Source organism: Pituophis catenifer, unplaced genomic scaffold (genome assembly GCF_029215685.1).
Source record: "Pituophis catenifer annectens isolate HBS135680 unplaced genomic scaffold, rPitCat1.0.hap2 SCAF_19, whole genome shotgun sequence".
NCBI classification, from domain to species: Eukaryota; Metazoa; Chordata; class Lepidosauria; order Squamata; family Colubridae; genus Pituophis; species Pituophis catenifer.
In genome coordinates this window covers 1,077,160-1,103,809 of record NW_027256899.1, presented here as the reverse complement: position 1 = coordinate 1,103,809, position 26,650 = coordinate 1,077,160, and the positions used below count along the sequence as shown (strand labels likewise).

The 26,650-nt window shown below is 44.8% G+C and overlaps 1 protein-coding gene across 1 annotated transcript in view; it reads left to right on the top strand.

The window, feature by feature from the left end:
* Positions 1–26,650, top strand: part of LOC139326222 (vomeronasal type-2 receptor 26-like) — a 94,405-nt gene extending 67,755 nt beyond the window's left edge. The window contains exons 5-6 of the mRNA XM_070956378.1: positions 24,568–24,694; positions 25,740–26,650. Coding sequence (XP_070812479.1) covers positions 24,568–24,694; positions 25,740–26,650 — 1,038 coding nt within the window. The remainder of the gene's footprint in view (positions 1–24,567; positions 24,695–25,739) is intronic.

Here is a 26,650-nt window from a genome sequence, read left to right as displayed (position 1 = left end):
GAGGAAGGGAGGGAGGGAAGGAAGGAGGGAGGAGGGAAGGAGGGAAGGAGGGAGGGAAAGAGGGAGGGAGGGAAGGAGGGAGGAAGGGAAGGAAGGAGGGAGGGAGGGAAGGAGGGAGGGAAGGAGGGAGGGAGGGAAAGAGGGAAGGAAAGAGGGAAGGAGGGAAGAAGGGAGGGAGGGAAGGAAGGAGGGAGGGAGGGAGAGAAGGAGGGAAGGAAAGAGGGAAGGAGGGAAGGAGGGAGGGAGGGAAAGAGGGAGGGAAGGAGGGGAGGACGGGGAGGGAGGGAAGGAGGGAGGGAAGGAGGGAAGGAGGGAGGGAAGGAGAGTGGGAAGGAGGGAGGGAGGGAAGGAGGGAGGGAGAGAAGGAGGGAAGGAAAGAGGGAAGGAGGGAGGGAGGGAAGGAGGGAGGGAGGGAAAGAGGGAGGGAAAGAGGGAAGGAGGGAAGGAGGGAAGGAGGGAAGGAAGGAGAGTGGGAAGGAGGAAGGGAAGGAGGGAGGGAGGGAAGGAAGGAGGAAGGGGGAAGGAGGGAAGGAGGGAGGGAAAGAGGGAGGGAGGGAAGGAGGGAGGGATTGAAAGAGGGAGGGAAAGAGGGAAGGAGGGAAGGAGAGTGGGAAGAAGGGAGGGAGGGAAGGAGGGAGGGAGGAAAGGAAGGAGGGAGGGAAGGAGAGTGGGAAGGAGGGAGGGAGGGAAGGAGGGAGGGAGGGAAGGAGGGAGGGAGAGAAGGAGGGAAGGAAAGAGGGAAGGAGGGAGGGAGGGAAGGAGGGAGGGAGGGAAAGAGGGAAGGAGGGAAGGAGGGAGGGAAGGAGGGAAGGAAGGAGAGTGGGAAGGAGGGAGGGAAGGAGGGAGGGAGGGAAGAAAGGAGGGAGGGGGGAAGGAGGGAAGGAGGGAGGGAAAGAGGGAGGGAGGGAAGGGGGGAAGGAGGGAAAGAGGGAGGGAAAGAGGGAAGGAGGGAAGGAGGGAGGGAAGGAGAGTGGGAAGGAGGGAGGGAGGGAAGGAGGGAGGGAGGGAAGGAAGGAGGGAGGGAAGGAAGGAGGGAGGGGGGAAGGAGCGAAGGAGGGAGGGAAAGAGGGAGGGAAGGAGGGAGGGAGAGAAGGAAGGAGGGAGGGAGGGAAGGAGGGAGGGAAGGAGGGAGGGAGGGAAGGAGGGAGGGAAGGCAGGGGGGAAGGAAGGAAGGAAGGTATAAAGTGGGTGACAGGGTTTATCTTTCCACCAAATACTTACAGACTTCACAAAAATCAAAAAAAGCTTGGACCCAAGTATGTGGGTCCTTTCCTGGTCACTAGACTTATTAATCCAGTAACAGTTGAATTGGAGTTGCCAAAAACTTTGAGACGAATCCACCCGGTGTTTCATGTTAGTTTGTTGAAACCAGAACACTCGTCCCCTTTACGACCGGACCAAGATTCCCCTCCGGTCCCCATACTGATAGAAGGGGAACAACATTTCGAAGTCAAAGAAATTTTAGACTCTAGGAAGCACCACGGTAAGGTGCAATATTTGGTGGCTTGGAAACATTTTCCTCTGTCTCAAGCTGAGTGGGTGAACAAACGTGATGTCCGGGCACTAAAGAAAGTACAGTTGTTTCATACCAAATATCCTGATAAACCTTAATGCCTGTATTGCAATTTTTCTTTTCTTCCTTTTCTTTTCCCTGTTTAGGACTAACGTCTTTTCTCTGGAGGGGCCGAATGTCAGCCTCTGATTTTACTGCTTTGGCTGCCATAAGAAATGGGTGGAAGAGAATTGGAGAGCGTGTGGGGGGGGGAAGCGTGCTGGAGGATTTTGAAGAAATGAAACCTAATCTCCGAAGTGGCTATCGGGTCAACTGTCATCGCGTTCCTGATTGATGCCAGACGTGCTTCCACCTGACCTCTGGGAGACCTTTGGATTGGGTGATTGATGATGGACAGTGGGAGGGGATGCTTTCTACATGCAACTTTCGCGCCTATTGCTTTAGTTTCAGCTTTCCTTTGGTTGCGTTCACTTCATTTTCTAGTAAAAGTACATTACTCTATAAAATATGGAGTTTGGCTCATTCTTTCCTGGACTTTGAAGGAAGCACACCTGACAAATAGGTTGACTCCGTTTCACACATTTGGGTGCCTGGGAACCTTCCCCCATCCTGTGTCCATGTGTGAAGCAGGTCAGTATGCTAACCTGGCATCTGATTGATGCATTTTGCTATGGCCCATTATGCCAACGTAGCAGTTTTCCTTCATGAACCTGGATTAAGGGTGTTGTATGAACTCCCCTAGATTCACCAGCAATCAGCTATGGGATGATGGCCAACGCAGTCAGGCCAGACTGCAGACAGGATGGAAAACGTTTTATAGGTTCTGCTTTTGGCTTTGGGGTTTTCCACAACCCACTGCAATACATTGTTTAGCACATTGTCTGAACCAATTCCAGGTTTGGCATTCAGGCAATAGAGTTGGGCTAATGGGGGAGAGGCAGAAATGAATCCTTGTGGCTGGAGGGGGTCCGTGATTTGCCACAATGTCTGGACAAAGCTTGACAGAGGCTTGCAGAGGTCTCTCCATGGGTGTTCAGAGCAGGGGTGAAATCTACTTCCCTTCCCTACCGGTTCGGAAGCGAGCGCTCTGAGCACGTATGCATCACGGGTATGCTTGGTCCCTCTGCATATGCGCAAAGCCTTCTGTGCATGCACAGAGGGTCAAAAACAGGTTACTTCCTGGTTAAAACCAGGAAGTAACGACATCCGGGTGGGTGGGCAGAGCCTCGTGCTGCCGCCATTACCGTATCTCCGAACCACACGCCGCCACCGCTACCATTTCAGCCGAACCGGTCCGAACCGGTAGCATTTCACCCCTGGTTCAGAAGATTAACTGGTGACTTCGATGCTCTTTCTCCTGCTTGGAGCCTCACAGATGCTTTTGGATGCTGGTTTCCAGAATTCCCAGTTAGGCCAGGCCTAAGAACACTGGAGTTGCTGGGTGTTTATGAAGCCAAATTTAAAGGGGGAATGTGGTTATTACCCTCACTGGGTTGGCTTCAGCTCTCTCTCCTGCCAAGCGTTGGGAGAAATCATGAGCGCTGCTTGCTTTAAAGAGTCTTTTTCCAAGTCCAAGTTCCAAGTTTCCCATAATCCTCAGCCACAGTTATGCAGTTAGCAAAGACAGTTAGATTTTTTTTAACTCTGCAAAGTTCAAAGAACTAGTTTTTCATTAAAGTTTATTTTGTTCTTGGAGTTTGGCCACACTATTGCATCAGCCCTTTTGGGCAATGCCCTTGAGCATTAGCTTTCAAAATCAAGTAAATTTTGGCTCCAACTCAGCTGGCAGCTATTTCAGATCTGTGACATGCTCTGGCATTAACTGGCCTCTGGGATTTTCTCTTTAATCACTATGAAAACAAATATCAGATTTATTTGTTTCTTCAGCCACAGGTGCCGTGTATTCCCTCTGGGGCCACTTTCAAGCATGGAGCCCCCAAACCTCTCAATTCTAGATGACCGATTTAATTCCATCTCTGCTCCTGTTATTATGAATCACATGAGGATTATTTCCCTTTCATTTCCCTCCAGAGAATTTCCCAACAATCTCCAAGTCTAAGAACTACTTGAATTATCCAGGGATCCCTCCTGAGAGGGAAAATTATGATAAAAGTTTCAGCTCTGCTGTTGGGCCGAATCCTCCAGGGGAGACTTTGGGCAGAGTTTTGGGACAGGCAGGGTCTGTGCTCTTGAATCTACGTCTCTCTCCTTTCCAGATGAAGCTGAGTGTTTCTCTTTGTTTGAATTAGGAAAGCAACTGGAGATTCCACCTTGAGAGAGTCCTTTGCTTCTTCCAATTCTTCTTTAGAAACAGGAAAGGGATTGATTGATTCACCCCATGAATGATGGACCTCCTGCTTCTGCTTCTGCTGCTGCTTTTGTCCCATCCAGTCTCTGGGAAGCTGAGAATGAAATGCCCGCTGAGTTTGGAGAACCAGGATGGGAAACCATGGAGCTTTTACAGCCCAGGAGACCATCTCATTGGTATAGTCATTACTGGATATGAAAGATTGCATACAAAGTTGCTTTTCAACGTGGCTCCTTCTCTTCAGTTTGATTTCCATGATTCGTAAGTCATTCAGGGTGATGGAATTGCACTCCCTCCATTCTAACACTCTCCTTCTTTTCTGTTTTTTATGTTTCATTTCTTCCTATATTGGGGAATATGTCTAATTTCCTGAATGATTTTGATTTCCATGGCTTCTCTCTTTGGTCTGATTTTGTGAAAAAGACTCACATCTAAAAATGGGTCTTGTGCGGTTACAGATAGTGAGTTGTGGTGAGTTAGTTACCTTAAGGATTAAGAGCTGTCCCCTTAAGAGATTGCATTATGGGAGATGTAGTGAGAGATTGCATTATGGGAAATGTAGTCCAGGACATGTGACCATATCTGTGTGGCTGATTGGCCACTGAGGCTTTCTGCCTGGGTTTCAGAACAAAGACTGGGCCATTTGGAATTACCGCAGAAGAAAGAAAGATGCTTTCTGAATAGGGGGTCAGAACTACCATCCCTTTACCCTAGGACAGTGTTTCCCAAACTTGGGAACTTCAAGATGTATGGACTTCAACTCCCAAAATCCCACAGCCAGCCATGCTGGATGGGGAATTCTGGGAGTTGAAGTCCACACTTCTTAAAGTTCCCAAGTTTGGGAAACACTGCACTAGGAAATGGGAGAGATTATGCAATAAGGATGCATCTCAACATGACTCACCATGATTCACCTTGACCCTAATAAACGATCTGTATGAAACCTGTTTGCTAGAGTTTATCTGCCTGTTCCCAGAGGAGCCAGATGCCTGGGGAACAGAAAAGGTCTGGAAAAAAGCTGAAAGGACTCCAGATTATTTTCCTCTCTCACTTCAATCCTTAATTTATCACTTAAATAATGAATTTAAAGTAGTGGTGGAATCAGTTGTAGTTGCTGTACCTCAGCCCGTTTCCATATTTGTGTAATTGATCTTTGCTTTTGGATCAATGTTGGCTTAAGGCTCAGTAAGCTTCTGCAGGATTATATATTAAAAGAAGTATTTGTTGTTGCTGTTGATTATAACAACATGTTTTAACAATAGGAAACTTTATGGTTTTTTATATGGCTTACAATTCATTTTCGCCATTCAAACGGTCAACAAGAATTCTCAGCTCCTTTACAATCTCACACTGGGCTACAACATCCATGACAACTATCTGAATACTTTACGCACTGCAGATGCCTTGCTGGACATGCTCTCCACTGGAGAAGCCAATGTCCCCAACTACGGCTGTGGAAGGAAGGAGAACCTCCTGGCTCTTCTTGATGGAGCTAGCAGAGAGATCTCCATCCAGATGTCAACATTAGCAGCACCTTATAAAGTCCCACAGGTTTGTGTGTATTTTTCTCCATCTGGTAAAGTGAGGGGTGGCTGGTGGTGGGTGAGCAATAGATGCAATCATATCTTCTCCATGAAATTCAAGAGCTGCTTTTCTCCATATTCTCCATATTTTACCCCAATATGTTCATGTTGAGATTAATCATAAAAGGCCGGAAATGCAAGCAATACATTCCCTGGAGAAGACATTCTACCAACTATTAAACGGATCAAAAAATATCCCTGGTTGTTGGGGCCTCTATTGGCATCTTCATTTTCACAGATAAATAATGCCTGCCATATCCACTGCGATAGAAGTTGGCAATAGTAGCATTTTATCCATCTAAAAAGTGGAATAAAAATTACTCTAGCAATTATAGACCAAATAGACTAGCAGATATTGTGGCTAACATTTATGCCATGATCCTCTTAGTTAAACTTGAGAAAAATGCATTCTTTGGAGAAGAACCAGAAGGTTTTAGGTAGAGTTAAATGCTGTATAGATTTTATAAGAAATAATGGATAAGTTAATAATCTAATATTGGCAACAAATTTGTCTTGAAATATCTCATCTATATCAGTGAGGTAAAACAAGGTTTGCTGCTTTCTAGATGTTAATGCAGCATTTGACTCAATAAACAAAGAAATATGATGGAGAAAATGGATGACCCTCAAAATGGAGCTCAGCCTGTTGGCCCTGATCCAAGCCCTTGTTTGAGAGGGAGGTTTGGGCTCAATGGAGCCATGAGAAGAAGGATCTAGGCTTAGCAAGGGGGAAGGGAAAGATGCATATTTGAACCCTTGTTCTTCAGTCTAGATATGAATGACTTACTAGGACTAATGCAGGGTCTAAAAACAGATCATAAATAAAGGTTATTTCATTCTTTGACAAAAATGACTAAATTAGTGGACCAGTGAAATGCAGTGCATGTAGTATACAGTACTTGGATTGCAGAAAGGCTTTGACAAAGTAAACCACAACCTATTTGTCGGGAACCTGAAAATATGTGGGATAGACAGCATCACCCCCAGATGGGCTCAGCCTGTGGTCCTCAAAGGAATTATGTCTGCATGGAGGGAAACAAGCAGTGGGGGACCCCAAGGTTCCATTTTAGGCCCAGTTCTCTTCAACGTCTTCATGAATGATTTGGATGAGGGGAGAAATGGGGAAATCATCAAATTTGCACGTGACACTAAAGTAGCAGGAACAGCCAACATCAAAATAGGCTCAAGATCCAGATAGAACTAGATAGACTTGAATCCTGGGTTTATTTAACTAAATGAAATTCATTGTAGAGAAAAGTAATGTTTTACACTTAGGCTAGAAAAACCAAATGTACACTTACAGATTAGGTGAAACCTGGCTCCATAGCAGTAACTGTGAGAGGGATCTTGGAGTCCTAGTGGACAATCCCTTAAATATGAGCCAGCAATATGTGGCTGTAGAAAATGACCACCACATATGATAGTATGATCCCGGCAAATGCAAACATTTCCAACATTTGGCTGATTTATCCTTAAACATCTTTGCTAATCTTTCTGCTGGCATATGCCACCTATAAAACAGATTTTCTTTATATGTAATTGCCATTGTCAATTTATAATTCCTTTCCCATAGTTGTTGCCATTTCTCTAATTCTATTGCATATCCAAAATTTTTCGCCCGTGTTATCATTGTCTCTTTTATCTCATCATCTTCCAATCTAATTTGCAACAAATAATTATACAGTCTTTTAATCGTTTTTTCATCCTTTCCAATCATTATCTGATCCAACTCTGATTCCCCCAAATTAAAACCATATTGTTTCAAGTCTTTATCATATCTTGATTGTATCTGCAGCCGTGTATACCAGTCAGTCTCAATCCCCTTTTTTCCTAAGTCTTGTTTCTGTTTTAATTCTCCCTTCTCTGTTAAAATGTCTTTATATCTTACAATCTTGTCCATGTTAATCGTATTTGGATGTGTCAACATTTCTATTTGTCAGCCTCAGCTTTGCCTGCTTCAGCTGCCATAAGAAACGGGGGGAGGGATTAGTTATGGGGCAAAGGGTGGGAAGATGCAGGAAGAGGTTTTTTTTTCCTTGTAGGACGTGTCTTCATAAGAAACGAAAGTGGATCTTCAAAGGGGACGGCTGACCAACTGCCCTACATTCCTGATGAATGACGCTGCCAGACGTGTTGCCACCTGACCTTAGGAAGACCTTTGGATTGGCTGATGATTGATGGACACGGGGGGGGGAGAAGCTTAGTAGATGCATTTCGTGCGTTTTGCTCACTTCCAGCTTTACCTGGGTTGCGATCTTTTCATATTCAGTAAAAGTACTATTCTCTTCTAAATGATTGAGTTTGGGTTTTCGTTTCCTGAATACTGAAGGAAGCATACCTGACATTAAGCTGGAAGTGAGCAAAACGCGCGAAATGCATCTACTAAGCTTCTCCCCCCCCCCCCCCGTGTCCATCAATCATCAGCCAATCCAAAGGTCTTCCTAAGGTCAGGTGGCAACACGTCTGGCACTATTGTTGAAAGCCACATTGGTACTTCCATATAATGTTTTTCTTTCATTCTTTCCCAAACTACCAACAAGCCATTCCTTACACAATGTCTCTGGAAATATCCATGAATCCAATTTTTTTCATACCATAAGAAAGCATGCCATCCTAGTTGTAGGTCACGTCCTTCCAAAGTCAATAGTTTTGTATTTCTCAATAAGATCCATTCTTTAATCCATGTTAATATCGCCGCTTGATGATACAATTCCGAGTTTGGTAGACCAAATCCTCCTCTAAACCTGGAGTCTTGAAGCAATTTAAGGTTAATTCTCGCTTTTTTCCCTTGCCATATGTATTTACATCATTTTATTCAAACTTTCAAAGTATTTTTTCTCCAACTTTATCGGAATTGTTTGAAAAAGAAACAACAATCTTGGCAATACATTCATTTTGATTAACACTATTCTCCCCATTAAAGATAATTGTAAATTTTTTCATTTTTCCAAATCTGTTTCAATTTGATTTCTTAATTTATAATATAACCGATGTGATTTCTAACCAAAAGTTGAGGGGCTGCCACAGAGAAGAGGAGGTCCACCTATTTCCCAAAGTACTAGAAGGCAAGATAAGAAACAATGGATGGAAACTAATCAAGGCCATTGATTTTCCCCCGATTGATTGATTAATTAATTGATTGATTAGATGTATTCGCCAACAGAACTTCTTATTCTGCGAGACTCCCCCCTCTCGCAGGTGTGGCCCTCCACTTTATCAAGGGCCTACCTTTATGACGGGCTTTGGCACCCCGAGAGGTGGCATGCTGCAAAAAGGGGATTAAGGGGTTTTTTAGGGAAACTTTTTGATAGATTTTTAAGGGATTTTAAGGGGCGGGAGGGTTGTGTGGGTTTGGGGGTTAACCCACGGGGGGAGGGGTCCGGCCCAGCTGTTAGTGGGGCCACGGAGGGTGCAGATTCTGGGGGTAAGAGGGACATCAGAGTCCATTCTGTCGAGGGCTTTTCTATCAATGTGTTGAGTGGGAGGGGCAGATATGGTGGGAGCAGGGGGCCGCATCATGTAGTGGGGGCGCGCACTCGCTATCTTCGAGCGGTGGCACGCCCCGGTCCCCATAGCCCTTCTCGTATCCCAGGCTGTTCAGACTCTCAGGGCCCGAGCCTTCGGCTGCTGTCGTGCAATGCCAGATCCGTGGTAAATAAAGCCCCCCTCATTTGCGATCTTATTCAGGAGGGGGGAGCGGACCTGGCAGGTATTACGGAGACCTGGTTGGGCCATGAGGGGGGGGTTCCCCTCGTGGATATGTGCCCACCAGGTTTCCGAGCATTCCATCAGCCGAGAGCTCAGGGCAGGGGCGGGGGGGGGTGGCGGTTATTATAAAGGAAAGTCTTGATCCGAGGGAGACCACTGTTCCACAGATAGCCGGATGTGAGTCCCTTTTTGTGAGGTGGGGTCGTGGAGTACAGATGGGCTTGTTGATCACGTACCTGGCTCCCTGCCGCGTGGCAACGGCCCTGCTCGAGCTGCTCAACGTCATAGCTGAGGTGGCGGTTGGTACCCCCAGACTTCTAGTCATGGGGGATTTCAACCTGCCGTCTATCGGCGAAACGTCTGAGGTGGCTCGAGAGTTCATGGCTTCCATGACGGCCATGGACCTTACTCAGTTAATTCATGACCCCACTCACACGGGTGGACACACTCTGGACTTAGTTTTTGTCTCTGGTCAGTGGTTGAGTGGCCTTGATACAGGGGATATAGTCATCGAACCCTTGTCATGGTCTGACCACTCGCTCCTTCGACTGGACTTTCTAACCGCTGCACCCCGCCGCAGGGAGGCGGGACCGACCAGGTGGTTCCGCCCCAGGCGCCTGATGGACCCTGATAGGTTCCAGATGGAGCTTGGGCCATTTCCTGAGACTCTGGCTCATGACTCGACTGAGGACCTGGTGGCCGCCTGGGATAGTGCGGCTGCCGGGGCCTTGGACCGTGTCGTGCCTTTGCGGCCTCTGACCCGGCACCGAACTCACCTAGCTCCTTGGTTTTCCGAGGAGCTCAGGGAGATGAAGCGCCGGAAAAGACGCCTGGAGAGTAGTTGGAGGACCAGTCGCTCCGAATCCGACCGAACACTGGTGAGGTCTCATATTAAGACCTACCTAGTGGCGATAAAAGCGGCGAAATCTAGTTATTTTGCCGCTCTTATCGCGTCATCAGATAATCGCCCGGCCGCCCTGTTCAGGGTGACCCGCTCCCTCCTCCATCTGGAAGCGCGGGATGACCCCTTGCAGGGCCGAGCCGAGGATTTTGTGCAGTATCTGTATGACAAAATCGCTCAGATTCGGGAAGGACTGGCCTCTGACTGGGTATGTCCGGATGGGATGACTGAGGCAGGTCTTGAGAGTGTTATCTGGGGGGAGTTCGATCCTGTGGCTCCCGAGGACATGGACAGGGTCCTGGGACGGCTGAACGCGACCACATGTTTATTGGACCCGTGTCCCTCCTGGTTGGTTCTGGCTTCCCGGGAGGTGACACGAGGCTGGCTCCAGAAGATCGTTAACGCTTCTTTGAGTGAGGGGGTCCTGCCGGCCGCTTTGAAAGAAGCGGTTGTGAGGCCCCTCCTCAAGAAGCCCTCTCTGGATCCGGCTGTTTTGGCTAACTATCGTCCAGTCTCCAACCTTCGCTTTGTTGCGAAGGTTGTTGAGAGTGTGGTGGCGCAACAGCTTCCCCGGTACCTGGATGAAGCTGTCTATCTAGACCCGCTCCAGTCCGGCTTCCGGCCTGGGCACAGCACGGAAACGGCATTGGTCGCGTTGGTGGATGATCTCTGGAGGGCTCGGGATAGGGGTTGCTCCTCTATCCTGGTCCTGTTAGACCTCTCAGCGGCTTTTGATACCATCGACCATGGTATCATGTTGCACCGGTTGGCGGGGTTGGGGGTGGGGGGCACCGTTCTGCGGTGGTTCTCCTCCTACCTCTCTGACCGGTCGCAATCTGTGTTGACGGGGGGGCAGCGGTCGACCCCGAGGCACCTTGCTTGTGGGGTGCCACAAGGGTCGGTCCTCTCGCCCCTTCTGTTCAACATTTATGTAAAGCCGCTGGGTGAGATCATCCGTGGCTTTGGGGTGGAGTTCCATCAGTACGCTGATGACACCCAGCTGTACATCTCCACCCCAGGCCACCCCAACGATGCCCTTGAAGTGATGTCCCAGTGCCTGGAGGCCGTGCGGGCCTGGATGGGGAGAAACAGGCTCCGACTCAACCCCTCCAAGACCGAGTGGCTGTGGCTTCCAGCGTCCCGATATAGCCAGCTGACGCCATCGCTGGCTATTGGGGGCGAATCACTCGCCCCCACGGAGAGGGCTCGCAACTTGGGCGTCCTCCTGGACGCACGGCTGTCTTTAGAAGATCATTTGACGGCCGTGGCCAGGGGGGCTTTTTATCAGGTTCGCCTGATACGCCAGCTGCGCCCCTTTCTAGATCGGGACTCTCTACGCACAGTCACTCAGGCACTAGTCATTTCCCGCCTGGACTACTGCAACGCTCTCTACATGGGGCTCCCCCTGGGGTGCACCCGGAGGCTCCAGCTGGTCCAGAACGCGGCCGCGCGGGGGATTATGGGGGCGACGAGGCGCTCCCATGTGACACCTCTCCTGCGCGAGCTGCACTGGCTCCCAGTGGTCTTCCGGGTGCGCTTCAAGGTGTTGGTGACCACCTTTAAAGCGCTCCATGGCTTAGGGCCAGGGTACTTACGAGACCGCCTTCTGCCACCAATAGCCTCCCACCGGCCAGTACGCTCGCACAGAGTGGGCCTCCTCAGGGTGCCGTCCGCCAGACAATGTCGGCTGGCGACCCCCAGGGGGAGAGCCTTCTCTGTGGCTGCGCCCACCCTCTGGAACAACCTTCCCCCAGAGTTACGTATAATAACAGACCTCCGGATTTTTCGTCGGGCCCTGAAAACCTATTTATTTCAACAAGCTGGGCTGGCCTGAGTTAAATTTTAAATTGATTTTAAATTGGGTTATCTTAATTTCGGCCAAAACATTTAATTATTTTAATATTGTTCTTAAATTTTGTATGCTTTGTTTTTTATCTTGGCTGTGCACCGCCCTGAGTCCTATTTGGAGAAGGGCGGTATAGAAATTTAATAATAAATAAATAAATAAAGGAGAGAAACAACCTAGAACTAAGGAGAAATTTCCTAATGGTGAGGAATGGAACATCTACACTTCAGAAATGGTGGGTGGTCCATCACTGGAGGCTTTAAAGAAGAGACTGGACAGCCACTTGTCTGGAATAGTATAGATAGATACAGATTAACAGAGTTGGAAGGGACCTTGTAGGTCATCTAGTCCAAGCAGACCCTACACCATTTCTGACAGATGACGGTCCAGTCTCTTCTTGAAAGCTTCCAGTGATGAAGCTCCCACAACTTCTGAAGGCAACTTTATCTCTTTATTTCCAGGTTGAATCTCTCCTTGTTCAGTTTCCATCCATTATTCCTTGTCCGGCCTTTGTCCGGCCTTTGGGTGCTTTGGAAAATAGCTTGACCCCTCCTCTCTGTGGCAGCCCCTAAAATATTGGAAGACTGCTATCATGTCTCCCCTGGTCCTTCTCTTCACTAGACCAGCCATGCCCAGTTCCTGCAACCGTTCATTGTATGTTTTAGCCTCCAGTCCCCTAATCCTCTTGGTTGCTCTTCTCTGCACTTTTTCTAGAGTCTCAACTTCTTCTTTATAGTGTGGTGACCAAAACTGGATGCAGGATTCTAGGTGTGGTCTTACTAAGGCTTTATAGGGTGGTATTAGTACCTCTCTTGATCTTGATTGTATCCCTCTGTTAATGCAATTTAGGATTGCATTGGCTTTTTTGGCTGCCGCTGCACACTCTTGACTCATATTTAATTGGTTGTCCACCAAGAGTCCAGGATCCCTCTCACAGTTACTGCTATTATGCCTGGTTTCCTGCTTGAACAGGGGGATGGACTAGAAGACCTCCAAGGTCCCTTCCAAACCTTTTATTTTGTTATAAGTTCTGTTATAGGGACACATGTTTAGCCTGCTAAATTCCTATTGGAATACACTGATTTATACAGATAATGTGATTTTATCATACTTACACATTGGATTGTTTTGTCTTAATAATTATCTGATAATTTATAAAGCAAGTTTAAAAGTTATGGTCTTTGTGAAATGACATCATAGCCATAAATGGTCAGCCATTAGAGTAATGTGGGAAAGTAACAAATAAAGTAATAAATAAAGTAAAAGCAGGTCCAACTAGATGATCACTGAAGGGCCCTCTTTGTTCTTAATATTGTAAAAGAGAAAATGCTTTAATTGTATCCAGCACGTAGGCAGGCACATTCCTTCCAAGTAGGATTTCTACTTCAAGGCCTCTCAGTTGTCACAGATAAGGACAGTCTAGGTGATTTACATTTTAAGGTCAGAGAGAGGAGATGACCATATTATGCTTCAGTAACTTCTTAGAAGAATTATAACTGTTTTGCAAAGATAGTAACAAACTCAGTAATTAGGAAATGTCAATTAAAAATGACAAATGTATATGACCATATGAATTGCTGACTTCACAGAATCCTTTGTTTGAAACTGTATAAATGCTTTGAGCTGAAAATCATACTTCGTCAGACCTCCATTTTTATGGTAGCGATGCCAAGGTTTGATCCTTTATTGCAATAAATAAATAAACTGATTCTGTCTGCCCTGAAGGGATGGTTCTTTAATTCCCTATTTCCACAACAAGAGCAAGTAACACCTTTCCTTACCTGGGGTTGTTTTCTCTGAGCCTGAATCTTGGCTCCCTCATCCTCAAAGGAGCTCAGTTAGAGAAAGGGCAGGAGTGAAAGTGGTGCTTAAATGAAAACCTCATAGCTCTCCAGCTTCCTCAGCCCCAGTTATTAAAGTATCTGAGGCCCAGTTTTCCCCCATGTTCTTCCATCAATCTGATGTTTGGGACTTCAGAGAGAAACCACCAGCAGAACCAACCCAATCTCAGCCTCTGAGGAGGATCTTGGGGTGGGTAGAAGGACTCCAGCTGCTGCCCTCAGAGCTGATTTGGGAATTTACCCAATTTCTGCTTTGTCTAAATTCAGAAAATATGGGCATTGGCATAAAATTTAATCTATAGAAAGTGACAGACTCTGAAAATTGTGGCTGTTGGAACAGACAAAACTTCAATTAAGGACCAAACTTGGATTATGCAACTGACAAATCTTATTAGGCTTTGAGGTCTGCCTTTTTCTTGTATGACTGGAGAAAGAAGTTAAAAAAATTTCCTCCAGAAAGAATCTGGGATAGAGAAGCAAAAAAAGATGCAGCAATCCTCGAAAATTATAATAGGCCCTTTATTGGAATAGAATACTCCAGTTGGCATTTGCACATGTTAATCTAATTGTGATCAATTATAGGGATGGGTTACAGTAATATGATTTACATTTTTATTGTTTTTTAATTTGCTTATTATTTTCCATTATTATGATACAATCTTGCTAATATTCTGTCTTTCATATTTTAAACACTGTCTGATTAACAAACTATTCTAATACATTCATGAGAACCAGGTTGGATTTATTAAAATCTAATATTTTGGACTTGATCTGATCCCAAATATAACACAGCATTCTTCTTTGCTTTTTCAGGTCAGCCGTACAATTGTTTCAGAAGCTCTGAGTGATAAAAGGAATTTCCCCTTTTTCCACCGGATGAATCACAAAGAAGGATTCCAGTACCCAGCAATTGTCCAGCTGCTCCTCCATTTCAGATGGACCCTGATTGGCCTCTTTGCTTCTGACACAGAAAATGGAGAGAATTTCATGAGGATTTTTCCTCCTGTGCTTGTCAGGAGTGGAATTTGTGTGGTTATATCACAACTGTTCTCAACAACTGGATACACAACAGCATCCCTCAGGGATTCCCTCTCTAAGTGGAGAAAAGTCAACATCTTTGTTCACTTCATAGAACTTGATTCCATTTGGGACAGAATTCTTCCTTTCCATTTAACATTTATGCGTCTGCCAGGACCCATTGAAGGGAAAGTCTGGATCATCACAAATTTTGCAGCGTATCCAATGAACAAGCTCAGACTTCTAAAATACATCGACAGTATTTTGAACTTTGGTTATCTGCTAAAAAAAAGGCCAGTGGATTCTGCCTATGAACCCAATTTCTTTGTGGAAGAAAAGTTTCAAGATCTTTATTTTCTCTGTTCCCTTTCAAAGAATGTCTTTTCTGTCAAAGGCCGCAGAAGATGCACCCAGAAAGCCCCACTGGAGACCCAATGGAAATGGAACAGAGGAAGGCTCCCAAATGACTATGAATATTATACTGTCATTCAGACTCTGTCCCAGACCTTGAATGCCGCTTATTCCTCCAGAATGAGGAGGGGAAGGAAGGAGGGAGAAAAAACTTTGGGGTCTCCAAGGCTGCAGCCGTGGCAGGTATGGGGTCCCAATATGGATCCATTAATCTTAGATCCTTTGGAGGAGGAATTCAAAGGAGAAGGAGGGGAACCATCTCAAAAGATCTGTCCAATTCAATTACTCAGGGAATAATGGTTCCAAAGAGTAGATACCATGGCATTTTAATATTAAACTCTGCTCATTTGAAAACGCTTTCTTAAATGAATTCCTGTATTTGTGGGTTTGTGATGAGCATGGTGGAATTTCCCCTTTGTTCTGTCCCCACTGCAGGTGGGTCTGTGTGCAGCTCAACAGGCAGCTAACCCCCCCTCTTCTCCTCCAGTGAAAGGGAGCCTGGGGTGGATCTGGGTGTTTCATTGGGAGAAAAGGGCACGGAGAAACTGAGGAGATGCAAAGAGTGAGAATCAAATATAAATAGGAGATAGGCAGCATTAACTAACAGCCAACAAAGAAGCAGCTGGAACCTCTCCAGCGATGCTCCGTGTGAGGGACAGAGGCCTCTGGATGACCATGTGTCTCGGTCAAACCGGCTGCTTCCGTCTCCTCCAAAGGCTGAGAGAAAAGGGAGTCTGGCTTCAGACCATACAGTTAGGCTTATCTGCCCCCGGCCACTAGGTGGGGCTAGAGAAACAACAGCACAATAGATACATATTGTGGCATGACAACCTTTATAAATTTGAAGGGCACCCTGAGACCATCTAGCCCAACCCCTCCTCTCTGCACGAATCCCAGTTAAAGCTTCTCTGACTGATGGCTGCTCAGTCTTTGCATTCAGACAATCCATGAAGAGGAGACTGAACTTCTCTGCTTTACTGGCTCAGCTCTAAAACAGCTCAAACTTTTATCATATTTTTTTCTCTCCTTCAGCTAAATTCTCCTCTCTTGTAACTGAATTCATTTTTCTGTGTTTGACACTCTGGAATAATAGTGAGCAGATCTTACACTCGTGTGTAACCTGTGTCAGTGATTGGAAGCTGCATCCACCCTTCTCCAACCGAGAGATTGTGCCAGTTGGAAAAAGGCAGTGGTGGGATTCAATTTTTTAAACAACCGGTTCTGTCGGCGTGGCTTATTTGGATGGGCGTGGCTTGGAGGTCATGTGACCGGGTGGCCATGGCTATGTGTATAGGGACTACTCAGAGGGCTGAAAAAAGTCATTTCTGACAGGTCCTCGCACTTTTGACTGGTCCTCACACTTACGACTATCCTCACATTTATGCCCATTTCAGCATTCTTAGCAACCATGTCACTCATTTCACAACTGCTTCTCTTCACCATGGTGACAAGATAGGGCAAAACACGTAAAATTTGAGGACAGTCATAAGTGCGAGGACTGGTCAAAAGTGTGAAAACCGGTCAAAAATAACTTTTTCAGCCCTCTGAGTAGTCCATATGCAGATAGGGACTACCCATAGGGCTGAAAAAAGTGATTTCTGACAGTTCCTGGCACTTTTGACCGTTCCTCGCACTTATGACTGGTCATCATTTATGCCCATTGCAGCATTCTTAACAACCGTGTCACTCATTTCACAACTGTGGTGCTTCATGTGACCAGGTGGGTGTGGCCAAGTGGTCATGTGGCATCGCTTCTTTGCCCTAATGACAGTTTGCTGCAATGGTCATAAGTGTGAAAAACGGCCATAAGTCACTTTTTCCAGTGCCATTGTAACTGTTGTAAGTCAAGGATTACCTGTACAAGAAGCTTCTTTGCTTGCAAAAAGCTGCCCTAAATACCAATCATTAGATTAGAAATACCTGCAAACTGGAGTTACAAATCAGGCAGGGTGCCAGAGCACCTTGAGGAATTAAAATAGTTAAAATGCAGTGATAACTATCAGCAGCCAACTCTTGCTCATAAAGTGAAACCCTTTAGCAGAGAGGTCATTTAAGCTCTCCAGAATGAAGCCAAGGAGCAAACAGAGGATCTGTTGCTTGTTAAACCAATGACCAGAACAAATAGAAACAGAACCAGTCAGATTTCCAAAGCTGCTTCTTTTCAGGAACAGAGATTAACATTTTTCCTTCCAAACAAAGCTGACTAGGGAAAATTATCTCATCACTAAACACAGAATTAAACTTCACCAAAACCAGTTTTAGACCAAAAGTCAGAAACTCACGTTTGAATGTCAATCATTCTAGCTAGCCAAGAAGCCTTGCTGATTGTCACTCATCTTGGTTCCTTGTCATTAAAAGCTTCTGCTTCGTTATTCAATTATTTCTTTAAAGTGCTGATCATTGCACCCTGGCTGGAAGAACTCCAACAGGGGAGTATTTCCTCCCAACAGCCGTATAAAAATCTTAAAACAACCCTTCCCCTTTAAGAAAGTCAAGCAAAAAAAAAAAAAAATCCTCCGAGAACCTCCGGAACCGGAAGCAACAGTAAGTCTAGGCATACTGCCGGAGAGGCAGTTTCTGTAAGCAGGGCAATAAACATTAGGCTAGGAGACAACACTGAATGTTGTAATTCTTTACAGGATTAACCCTGTAAAGTAGAAAAAAAATAAAAGGAGATTTCTTTTAACAACCAGTTCTCCAAACTGCTTAACTATTTAAAACTACTTAACTACTTAACAACCGATTCTACTGAACCGGTGCGAACCGGTAGAATCTCACCACTGGAAAAGGGGCTCCCAGACTCCTCCTGATCTTCAGCTCTTCTTCTTGTTCTCCAGTCCATTCCCCAATCTCCCTCAATCTTCTTGAAAGAATCCATTTCTTCAGTCATCCGTTCTGTCCACTTTGAGTCTTCAGGGTCCATGGCCTCTCCAGCCATCTCCAAGCAGCCTGCCTTCAAACCAGACTCCTCCTTCAGGGATGCCAGCAGGAAATTCAGTTCCAGTCCATCCATCCAATCCATCCGATTCAACAATTGTTGCTTGCTTCTGATTATCACCTTTGATTTAAAACCAGTTATTTTATCAAAATTTTAAATGAAGTTTCAAATAAGGTTTTTAAGTAGAAAAACTTTATATTCTTTAAATTAAATCACATCAAATTAGCTTTCTCTAGGATCTACATCTTAGATCAAATCTTGCATGAAGGGGATTTATCAACTTGACCGTATTAATGACAACATAGAAAAATTCATGTTCAATAGCGAAAAGTTATCCCTAACCTTCAATCCCTGGCCCATTAATTGAAGTATATAAAGGTTTCCCCTATGCTCTTATATGGAGCAGAAGTTTGGGATTTCTACTCAACCACAGTACTAGAACAAACACAGTCCCAGCACCTGAGCTGTATTGTGGGTGTAGATCTAAGGACATCTGCTGCAGCAGATAGAGCTGGATTGGGAATATATACAATTCATCCACTGTCCAAGATCAAAGATAACCACTGGCACAAAGTCAATGAAATGGAGACTGATAGACTCCCCAAGTTATGCTTACTAGAGCAGATAAACTCACAATCACAAACCTCTTGGATCACTAAACTGATTAATTTTGGAAGTAGCTGTGGCCTTCCTGTCTCTTGCGTAACAGGAGAACAATTCAAAAAAACAGCTGCCCAAAGAGTTAAGGATGTAGAAGCACAAAATGACATGGCTATTCTTAGTAAGGTGGGTAAGTTGAAATGGCTGAGCAAATATAAACCTACTTTTCAACTAGACAACTATTTAAAGTTACAACTGCCAAAAAAATCTTAGGGAGAGATTTATGCGAGCGAGATTCAAACAGCTGGACACAATGGTCAGATATGGGAGATTCCACTCTAGACCTTATAATGGCCGTCTCTCTATTTGCAGAGTGGCAGAGGCAGAAGTCCTGGCTCACATCCTGTTTGATTGCTGCCTGCATAAGAGGGTGAGAGGCAGGTACCTTGGTCCATAGACCAAACGAAGGACCCATTGGGAATCCCATATCAAAACGACTCACCTTATCTGCAGCCAGAATTTGAAAACAACATTTAATGCAGCTCAGTACTTGAGCAAAATGTCTCGGTTGAGATCGGAATTTGTGGGACTGATTGGGGTAGACTGAAGGGGTGATACTGAAATATAATTTTATCCTATTTTATTTATTTAGAATATTATTGTATTCTATTCCAATGTCATTTTAAATTGTATTTTATCCAAATTCCATTTTAAATTGTTTTTATCGGATTTTAGTAATAATTTCTGTTTGGAACTCTGCACTTTGATTTGGCCCATGGACTAATCAATCAAGTAAACAAACATAACCTTCAGGTGTCGTAGGAAAAATTTAAAAACATTAAAAATTATTTGAGTATCATTTTGAAGACAGTTTTTATCCACTTAGTTATCATACCATCTGCCCCTCAGTTTTCTAATGACATCACACAATTGTTTGTGAGTCCATTACTGAAATCCAGTTATGTCACCAGTCTTCCCATCATCTATTTAGGAAGTGCAATGATGTGTGAGAATGACTTTTGGGATGAGGGGAAGAGAGGCTGCCTAGGGAAGGATCAGAGAAGAGGGGAGAATCCAGGAGTGAAATTCACTTACCTTCCCTACTGGTTCACAAATGTGTGTGCACTACCACAGAGCCCTCATCAGAGCCTCCCCAGACTCCAGGACTGGCCCATCAGTAATGGGTTGCTCCCGGTTCACACCGGTTTGCAAAAACCGGTAGTAAAAAAAATTAATAGTTCCGAGAACCAGTAATAAGATTGGCTGGGCACACCCCCGAACTGGTTCCCGGCCTGGTCAAGGTTCCCTTACCCCGCCCACTCCCAATCTATTGCTGCCTCCTGAGTCCCAGCTGATGGCTAGAGGGAAAAAAACTGTTTAATTTCTTGCTGCGGGGCTTCAAAGGGCCGCCCTACAGCTAATCAGTGTTAAAAGAAAACATATGAGTAGACCGGTGCCTGCAAAAATAGAAAAAACAGCCCCTTTCAGCTTCAGCATAGGTTAATTAGCGCAAGTTGATTAGATTGGCCTCCCGACTCTCAGCTGATTTGCTCTCAGCTGTTTTGCGCAGGGCTCTGTTGCTAGCTGCAAAGAGTGCTGGAGCAGATTTTTTTCCCCCTAGCTATGCTGAAAAAACAAAACTGAAAGTAAAGCAGGCTCTGCTGCAACGTGACAAAATGAGGTAGGGAGAGATTTCTTTTTCTTTTTCTTCACCAAAAAAGGTAGATGCAAACAATGGGAAATTTAGGGCAAAAGAGGAGAGTTCAGGATTTTAAAACACAAAAGAAAAAAAAGCTCTATTTAACTAGGGAATTGTAATAATTGAGATACTATTAATTTTATATTGTGTTGAAAGCAGGAATGGTTAAGTTGTGGTTTGGAGGAATATATGGGGGAAATTATTTGGTTTATTATTATTGGTAAATATACTTAATTGATTTGTAAGAAATTGGATTGCATGGAAATAATTGGAATATTCATGTTCATATTGATTAATATACAAAAAAGATAGTTATATAACTAATTGATTTATATTAAAATGTTGAATTTGTATTAAAACAACTGTAATATTACATAATTAACCAATGTGAGGATGGATATAAAAATAGATGATAATGGGAAGGGGTATAATATAGAATAGAAGGGAAAAATTGAATTTGATTAAGATTAGAGATGAGGATGAAGGGTAATATTGGTTTTTTTTAAAACATAGATGAGGAATAAATATGGTAAAAAGGAAATATAGAAATTGTAAATTTAATTGAAATGACTAAACACTGTTTAAATTTGTGAACCAGCCAAATATTCTGTTCAAAGAAAATACATTGTATGTTTGTATATGTGTTTCTAATTATTGCTACTTATTCATATTTGTTCTCTTTTATTCTTTAAAGTTTAACAATTCATTCTTTATTTTAATATCTTTATATTTGTTTGGGGTTGCCTTTCTTCCCTTTCATCTTTTTTTTTGTACAGCAACCTTTCTCCTCAAACCTACCACCTCTCTCTTTTCTTTCCTTCTTACTTTCTCTTCCTCCCCCTCTTCTTCTCCTCCCTACTTCCTCTTCCTTTCTCCTTCTCCTCCTCTCTTCCTCCCTCTCTCACCTTCCCTCTCTCTTCTCCATCCCTCTCTATTGCTGTATCCTTTTGTGCATATGGACTACTCAGAGGGCTGAAAAAGTTATTTTTGACTGATCCTCGCATTTTTGACCAGTCCTCGAATTTACGACTGTCCTCACATTTTACGTTTTTTGCCCTATCTTATCACCATGGTGAAGAGAAGCAGTTGTGAAATGAGTAGCATGGTTGTTAAGAATGCTGCACGGGCATAAATGTAAAGATAGTCATAAGTGTGAGGACCAGTCAAAAGTGTGAGGACCTGTCAGAAATGACTTTTTTCAGCCCTCTGAGTAGTCCGTATAGACATAGCCATGGCCACCCGGTCACATGACCAGCTAGCCACGCCCACCCAGTTATATGACCTCCAAGCCACGCCCACAAAATAAGACACGCCCACAGAACAGGTAGTAAAAAATTTTAGAACCCCTGTGGCCCATGTCCCCCCCCAACCTCCTCACTGTCCGAATCTGCTGCCAGCTCCACTGGCCGCTGGTGGGCCACAACAGCTACATGGATTCTTGCTTCGGCTTCTGTCAATCCTGTCTCCAGGCGCAGAAGTGCATTTGAGAGACAACGTGGCACCTGGAGAATTGATCTGGTGAATTTGGATTGAACTACTTCTAATGATGTAAAACATGAAGCTGACGGTCCGAGCAACGTCCCATAAAGGAGCTGTGCTAGTGACTTGGGCACAAAAAGCTTAATAGCAGCAGGGACATAGTAGCCTCCCTTTGTGCGGAAACAATGAAGAATGGTGCTAGCTGATCTTTGGCCCAGGGCAGCTGCATGTTTCTTGAACCCTTGGCCTGAATGGCCACCCCCAGGGATTTGAAGGGGCTTCCCTGCTCTATTTTGTGGCCATTTAGATACCATGAATCAAGTTTTGCCCTTTTTGATCTTTGCTTTCTCATCATTTATGTCCAGTTGATTGTAATTGCAGTACTGGAGAAGGGCTCGCAAGGCTCTTTTAAGGCCTTCTGGTGTCCTGGAGAGGATCACAGGGGCATCTGCATAGAGCAGGAGGGCGATGCTTCGGTCACCTATTTTTTTTGGGGGGGGGGGGGGTTATTTGGTTTGTTTAGCCATTTTACCATGCCAGTTATGTAAAAGTTGAAAAGCAGGGGGGCCAAAATGCCCCCGTTTAACCCCCTTTTGAGTTTTAACTGACTTCGAGAGGGACCCCTGCATATCACACCTCACCTTGAGGGATGTTTTAGTATGTAGGGCAGGTAAGAGATGAAGAAGCCTGTGGTCAATTGAGGCAGCTTCCAGCTTCTCCCATAGCTTAGTCCTGGGAACCGTATCAAAGGCTGCCTTGAGATCTATGAAGCAGGCGTAGAATGATGCAGGTCTATTTGATATGTATTTTTCCATCAGTTGATGAAGAACTAAGCACTGATCGGTAGTGCCTCTCCCGTCTCTAAACCCGGCTCGCTCTTCAGCGATCAAATTCTCCAGAGCCAGCCACTCTCCATCTGGAGATATTTTCCGTCAGGATGACCAGGGAGAAGATTAGCCTGACAACTTTCTTCTTGATCAACCCATGCTTTCTGGGAATTAATCTCTTGTTTTCAAAGAGTTTATGAATCGTCTTTTTTCTTTCTCTGTTCATTTTATTTGTCATCTGCTCTAGAAGGTTTCCTATAACTGATCAATTGTGTCAATGATATTTTCTCTATGCTTTGTCAGTATATGAGGGACAAATTTTTCTCAAACTTTTTAATTCACTTATGAAGATAATGGCAGTATTTGTATCCTATTTAACCATATTTGGAGATTAGACAATTGTGGAAGAAAGATTCAACGTGGGATTAAAAAACAAAGTTTTCTATTTTTCAAATTCCTGGATGTTCCCATTCTAGTTTCATCCCTTTCTGGAGAAGAATGAATTTTGGAATATTTCTAAGAGGAAACTGTACTTGGACCAAAATGGAGAGATAACAGCAGATCTGGGCATCAAAATCTTCTTGATTCTCCCCTCCCTCAGAAGAGGGGTTCTGGCGTATTTTGAAAGACAGAGACTTACTATCGACCAAGATGCTCTTTCATGGCTAAAGTTGCTCAATAAGGTGGGAGAAATTTTGGTGTCATTTCTCTGTTTTCCAAAGCCTGAGGTCCCATTTCTACATGGGGCTCCCCTTGGGGTACACCCGGAGGCTGCAGTTGGTCCAGAACGCGGCCGCGCGGGGGATTATGGGAGCGATGGGGCGCTGACATATAACACCTCTCCTGCGCGAGCTGCACTGGCTTCCTGTGGTCTTCCGGGCGCGCTTCAAGGTGTTGGTGACCACCTTTAAAGTGCTCCATGGCTTAGGGCTGGGGTATTTGCGAGACCGCCTTCTGCTGCCGATAGCCTCCCACCGACCGGTTCGCTCTCACAGAGAGGGCCTCCTCAGGGTGCCGTCGGCCAGACAGTGTGGGCTAGCGACCCCCAGGGGGAGAGCCTTCTCTGTGGCAGCACCCGCCCTCTGGAATGACCTGCCCCCTGAGATACGCACGATATCAGTCCTCAGTCTTCGGGCCCTGAAGACACACCTGTTCCATCTAGCTGGGCTGGCTTGATCCCATCCTCTCAGTTTTTAATCGAATTTCGGTTTTAATTGGGTTGTTTTAAATTCGGGCGAAAATTATTTAATTGTTTTTTAAAAATGTTTTTAAATTTTATACGCTATGTTTTATTCTGGCTGTACACCGCCCTGAGTCCCACAGGAGAAGGGCGGTATAGAAATATAATAAAATAAATAAATAAATAAAATAAGTGGGCAAAGCCTGGAGTCTCCAGGGTGGTTGGCCTCCCATGGCAGGTGGTGTCATCTCATGGAAGCTCTTCAAGAGACGGGACCTAAGTGGAGTGGCTTTGCCATGTTTTATGGAAACCTTTCAAGATCTTACTGGTCAGAGGTTTCTTTCTTCATCACAGTTTTACTCTACATTAAAAAATCTAATGGAATAAAAGCTTCCTAAAATTTTTACAGTAAACTTTGTTCTCAGTTTTAATAAGAATATATCATCATACTTTAAAAAAATCAATCCCATCTCTCTAGACTGTATTGAATAGAAAATTACTTTATTGTAATATTAAATTCTGAAAGCAAAAGGGAGGAACTAAAGGAAGAATCTGCCAATAGTTTTACCTCCTGCATCTGTTTAGGAGTAGTCAGAGATTTCATATTTACCCCAATGTAGACCAGAGGCTACTTGTCTCCATCCATTTCTCCCTCCATTTTCCATGGACGGAGAGTCCTAACACATTTCCTTTGCCATTCCTTTTCTTCTGCTCAGTCTCTGCCTCAGTCCAAATGTGTGGAAAGTTGTCATCCGGGATTTGTCAAGAGGGCTCGAGAAGGAGAGCCAGTTTGCTGCTACGACTGCATTCCTTGTCCGGAGGGGACCTTCTCCACTCAGGAAGGTGGGTCACACTGAGGAAAATGGGAGGCTTTGTGGAACTGGATCCATCCAGAGGATTTTCATGAAAGTGCAAGTTAAAAGATAGATTGAAGCTCACCTGGTTTTTTTATTTTTAACCTGCACAATTTCTTATCTAAACGGAAGTAAATCAAAAAGACTTGGAAGGAGGGGCTGGGAAAGAAATGGGAGGAGAGGGTGGCAGACTGGGCAAGCTTTACTAATAGCAGAGGAAACATCTGTTCTGCTTTTTAGTTTGGATATGTGCTGCTAAGTTTACTTTTCTAGGAACATCTGAGATCTTTGAAACTTGATGAATTGTTTCAGGTCCACCTTCTGAAAGACCTTGCAATCCACTGTATATTGGATCCTCCCCTTGAGGATCACTGAGAAGGTGTCACTGGGCCATAATCTGGTGCTGTGGATAGTTATGGGGGGAACTCATTACACAAACAGTCTGCCAGTCATGTAGATCAATCAATCAATCAGAATAGAATAGAGCTGGAAGGGACCTTGGAGGTCTTCTAGTCCTACACCCAGTTCAAGCAGGAGACCCTAGACCATTTAAGACAAGTGACTGTCCAGTCTCTTCTTTAAAACCTTCAGTGTTGAAGAACCCAAAACTCTGGAGGCCAGCTCTTTCCACTGGTTAATTGCTCTCACTGTTAGGAAGTTTCTCCTTAATTCCATATTGCTTCCAGATGTTACAGGATACTGTAGGTATCCTCCAAGTCCATGATATTAACTGTCAGGTGGACTCAGAATGTTTGCCTAAAATGATTATATAATTCATTATTAACCTCTAATAGTGTAGGTTCCTATGAAGATTCTACACATTAAACTGGAAATAATTAACACCCTAAAATTTCGCTCAATTTAATATATCTGGCTACGTTTCTTAAACAAATCCTTCTTATACTCTTTTTAATGAAATCTTTAATAAATACTTCTTGGAAAATGCTGCTGGTATTGGCTGTTATCCAAAGAAGGCATTTCTTGTAAGATAAAAGGACAGAATATTAATGAAAGTTGCTTTTTTGTTTTCTCAGATACGAAAAAATGCACCAAGTGCTCAGATGATAAATATCCAAATGTGGACAGAGTCCAATGTATCCCCAAAGTTATAATCTTCCTGTCTTATGAAGAACGTCTGGGCATCATCCTGGTCTCTTTTGCCCTTCTCTTCTTCCTAACAACAGGCCTTGTTTTAATCATCTTCATTAAATACCGAGAAACTCCCATTGTCAAAGCCAACAACCGGGACCTCTCCTACATCCTCCTGGTCTCCCTCCTGCTTTGCTTCTTGTCTCCTTCTCTCTTCATTGGTCAACCAAGGAAAGCCACCTGCCTTCTCCGACAGACAGTCTTCAGCATCATCTTCTCAGTTGCTGTTTCTTCTCTTTTGGCCAAAACCATCATGGTGGTGCTGGCCTTCCTGGCTACAAAACCCGGAAACCGAGTGAAGAGATGGTTGGGGAAGAGCTTGGCCAACTCCATCATCCTTTCTTCTTCTGCTGTCCAAATTCTCATCTGCTCCATCTGGCTGGGAGTTTCTGCCCCCTTCCCTGACTCTGACCTCCACTCCCAGCCTGGAGAGATCATCCTGCAATGCAACGAAGGGGCCGTTGTCATGTTCTACGTCACCCTCAGCTACATGGGCTTCCTGGCTGCCATCTGCTTCACAGTGGCTTTCCTGGCCAGGAATCTGCCTGGGGCCTTCAACGAAGCCAAGCTGATCACCTTCAGCATGCTGGTCTTCTGCAGTGTCTGGGTGACTTTTGTGCCCACCTACCTGAGCACCAAAGGGAAATCCATGGTGGCTGTGCAGGTCTTCTCCATCCTGGCCTCCAGTGCTGGTCTGCTGGGCTGCATCTTCATCCCCAAGTGCTACATTATCCTTGTGAGGCCAGACGTCAACACAAAGGAGCATCTTACAACCAGAACAAATGTAAAAACATGA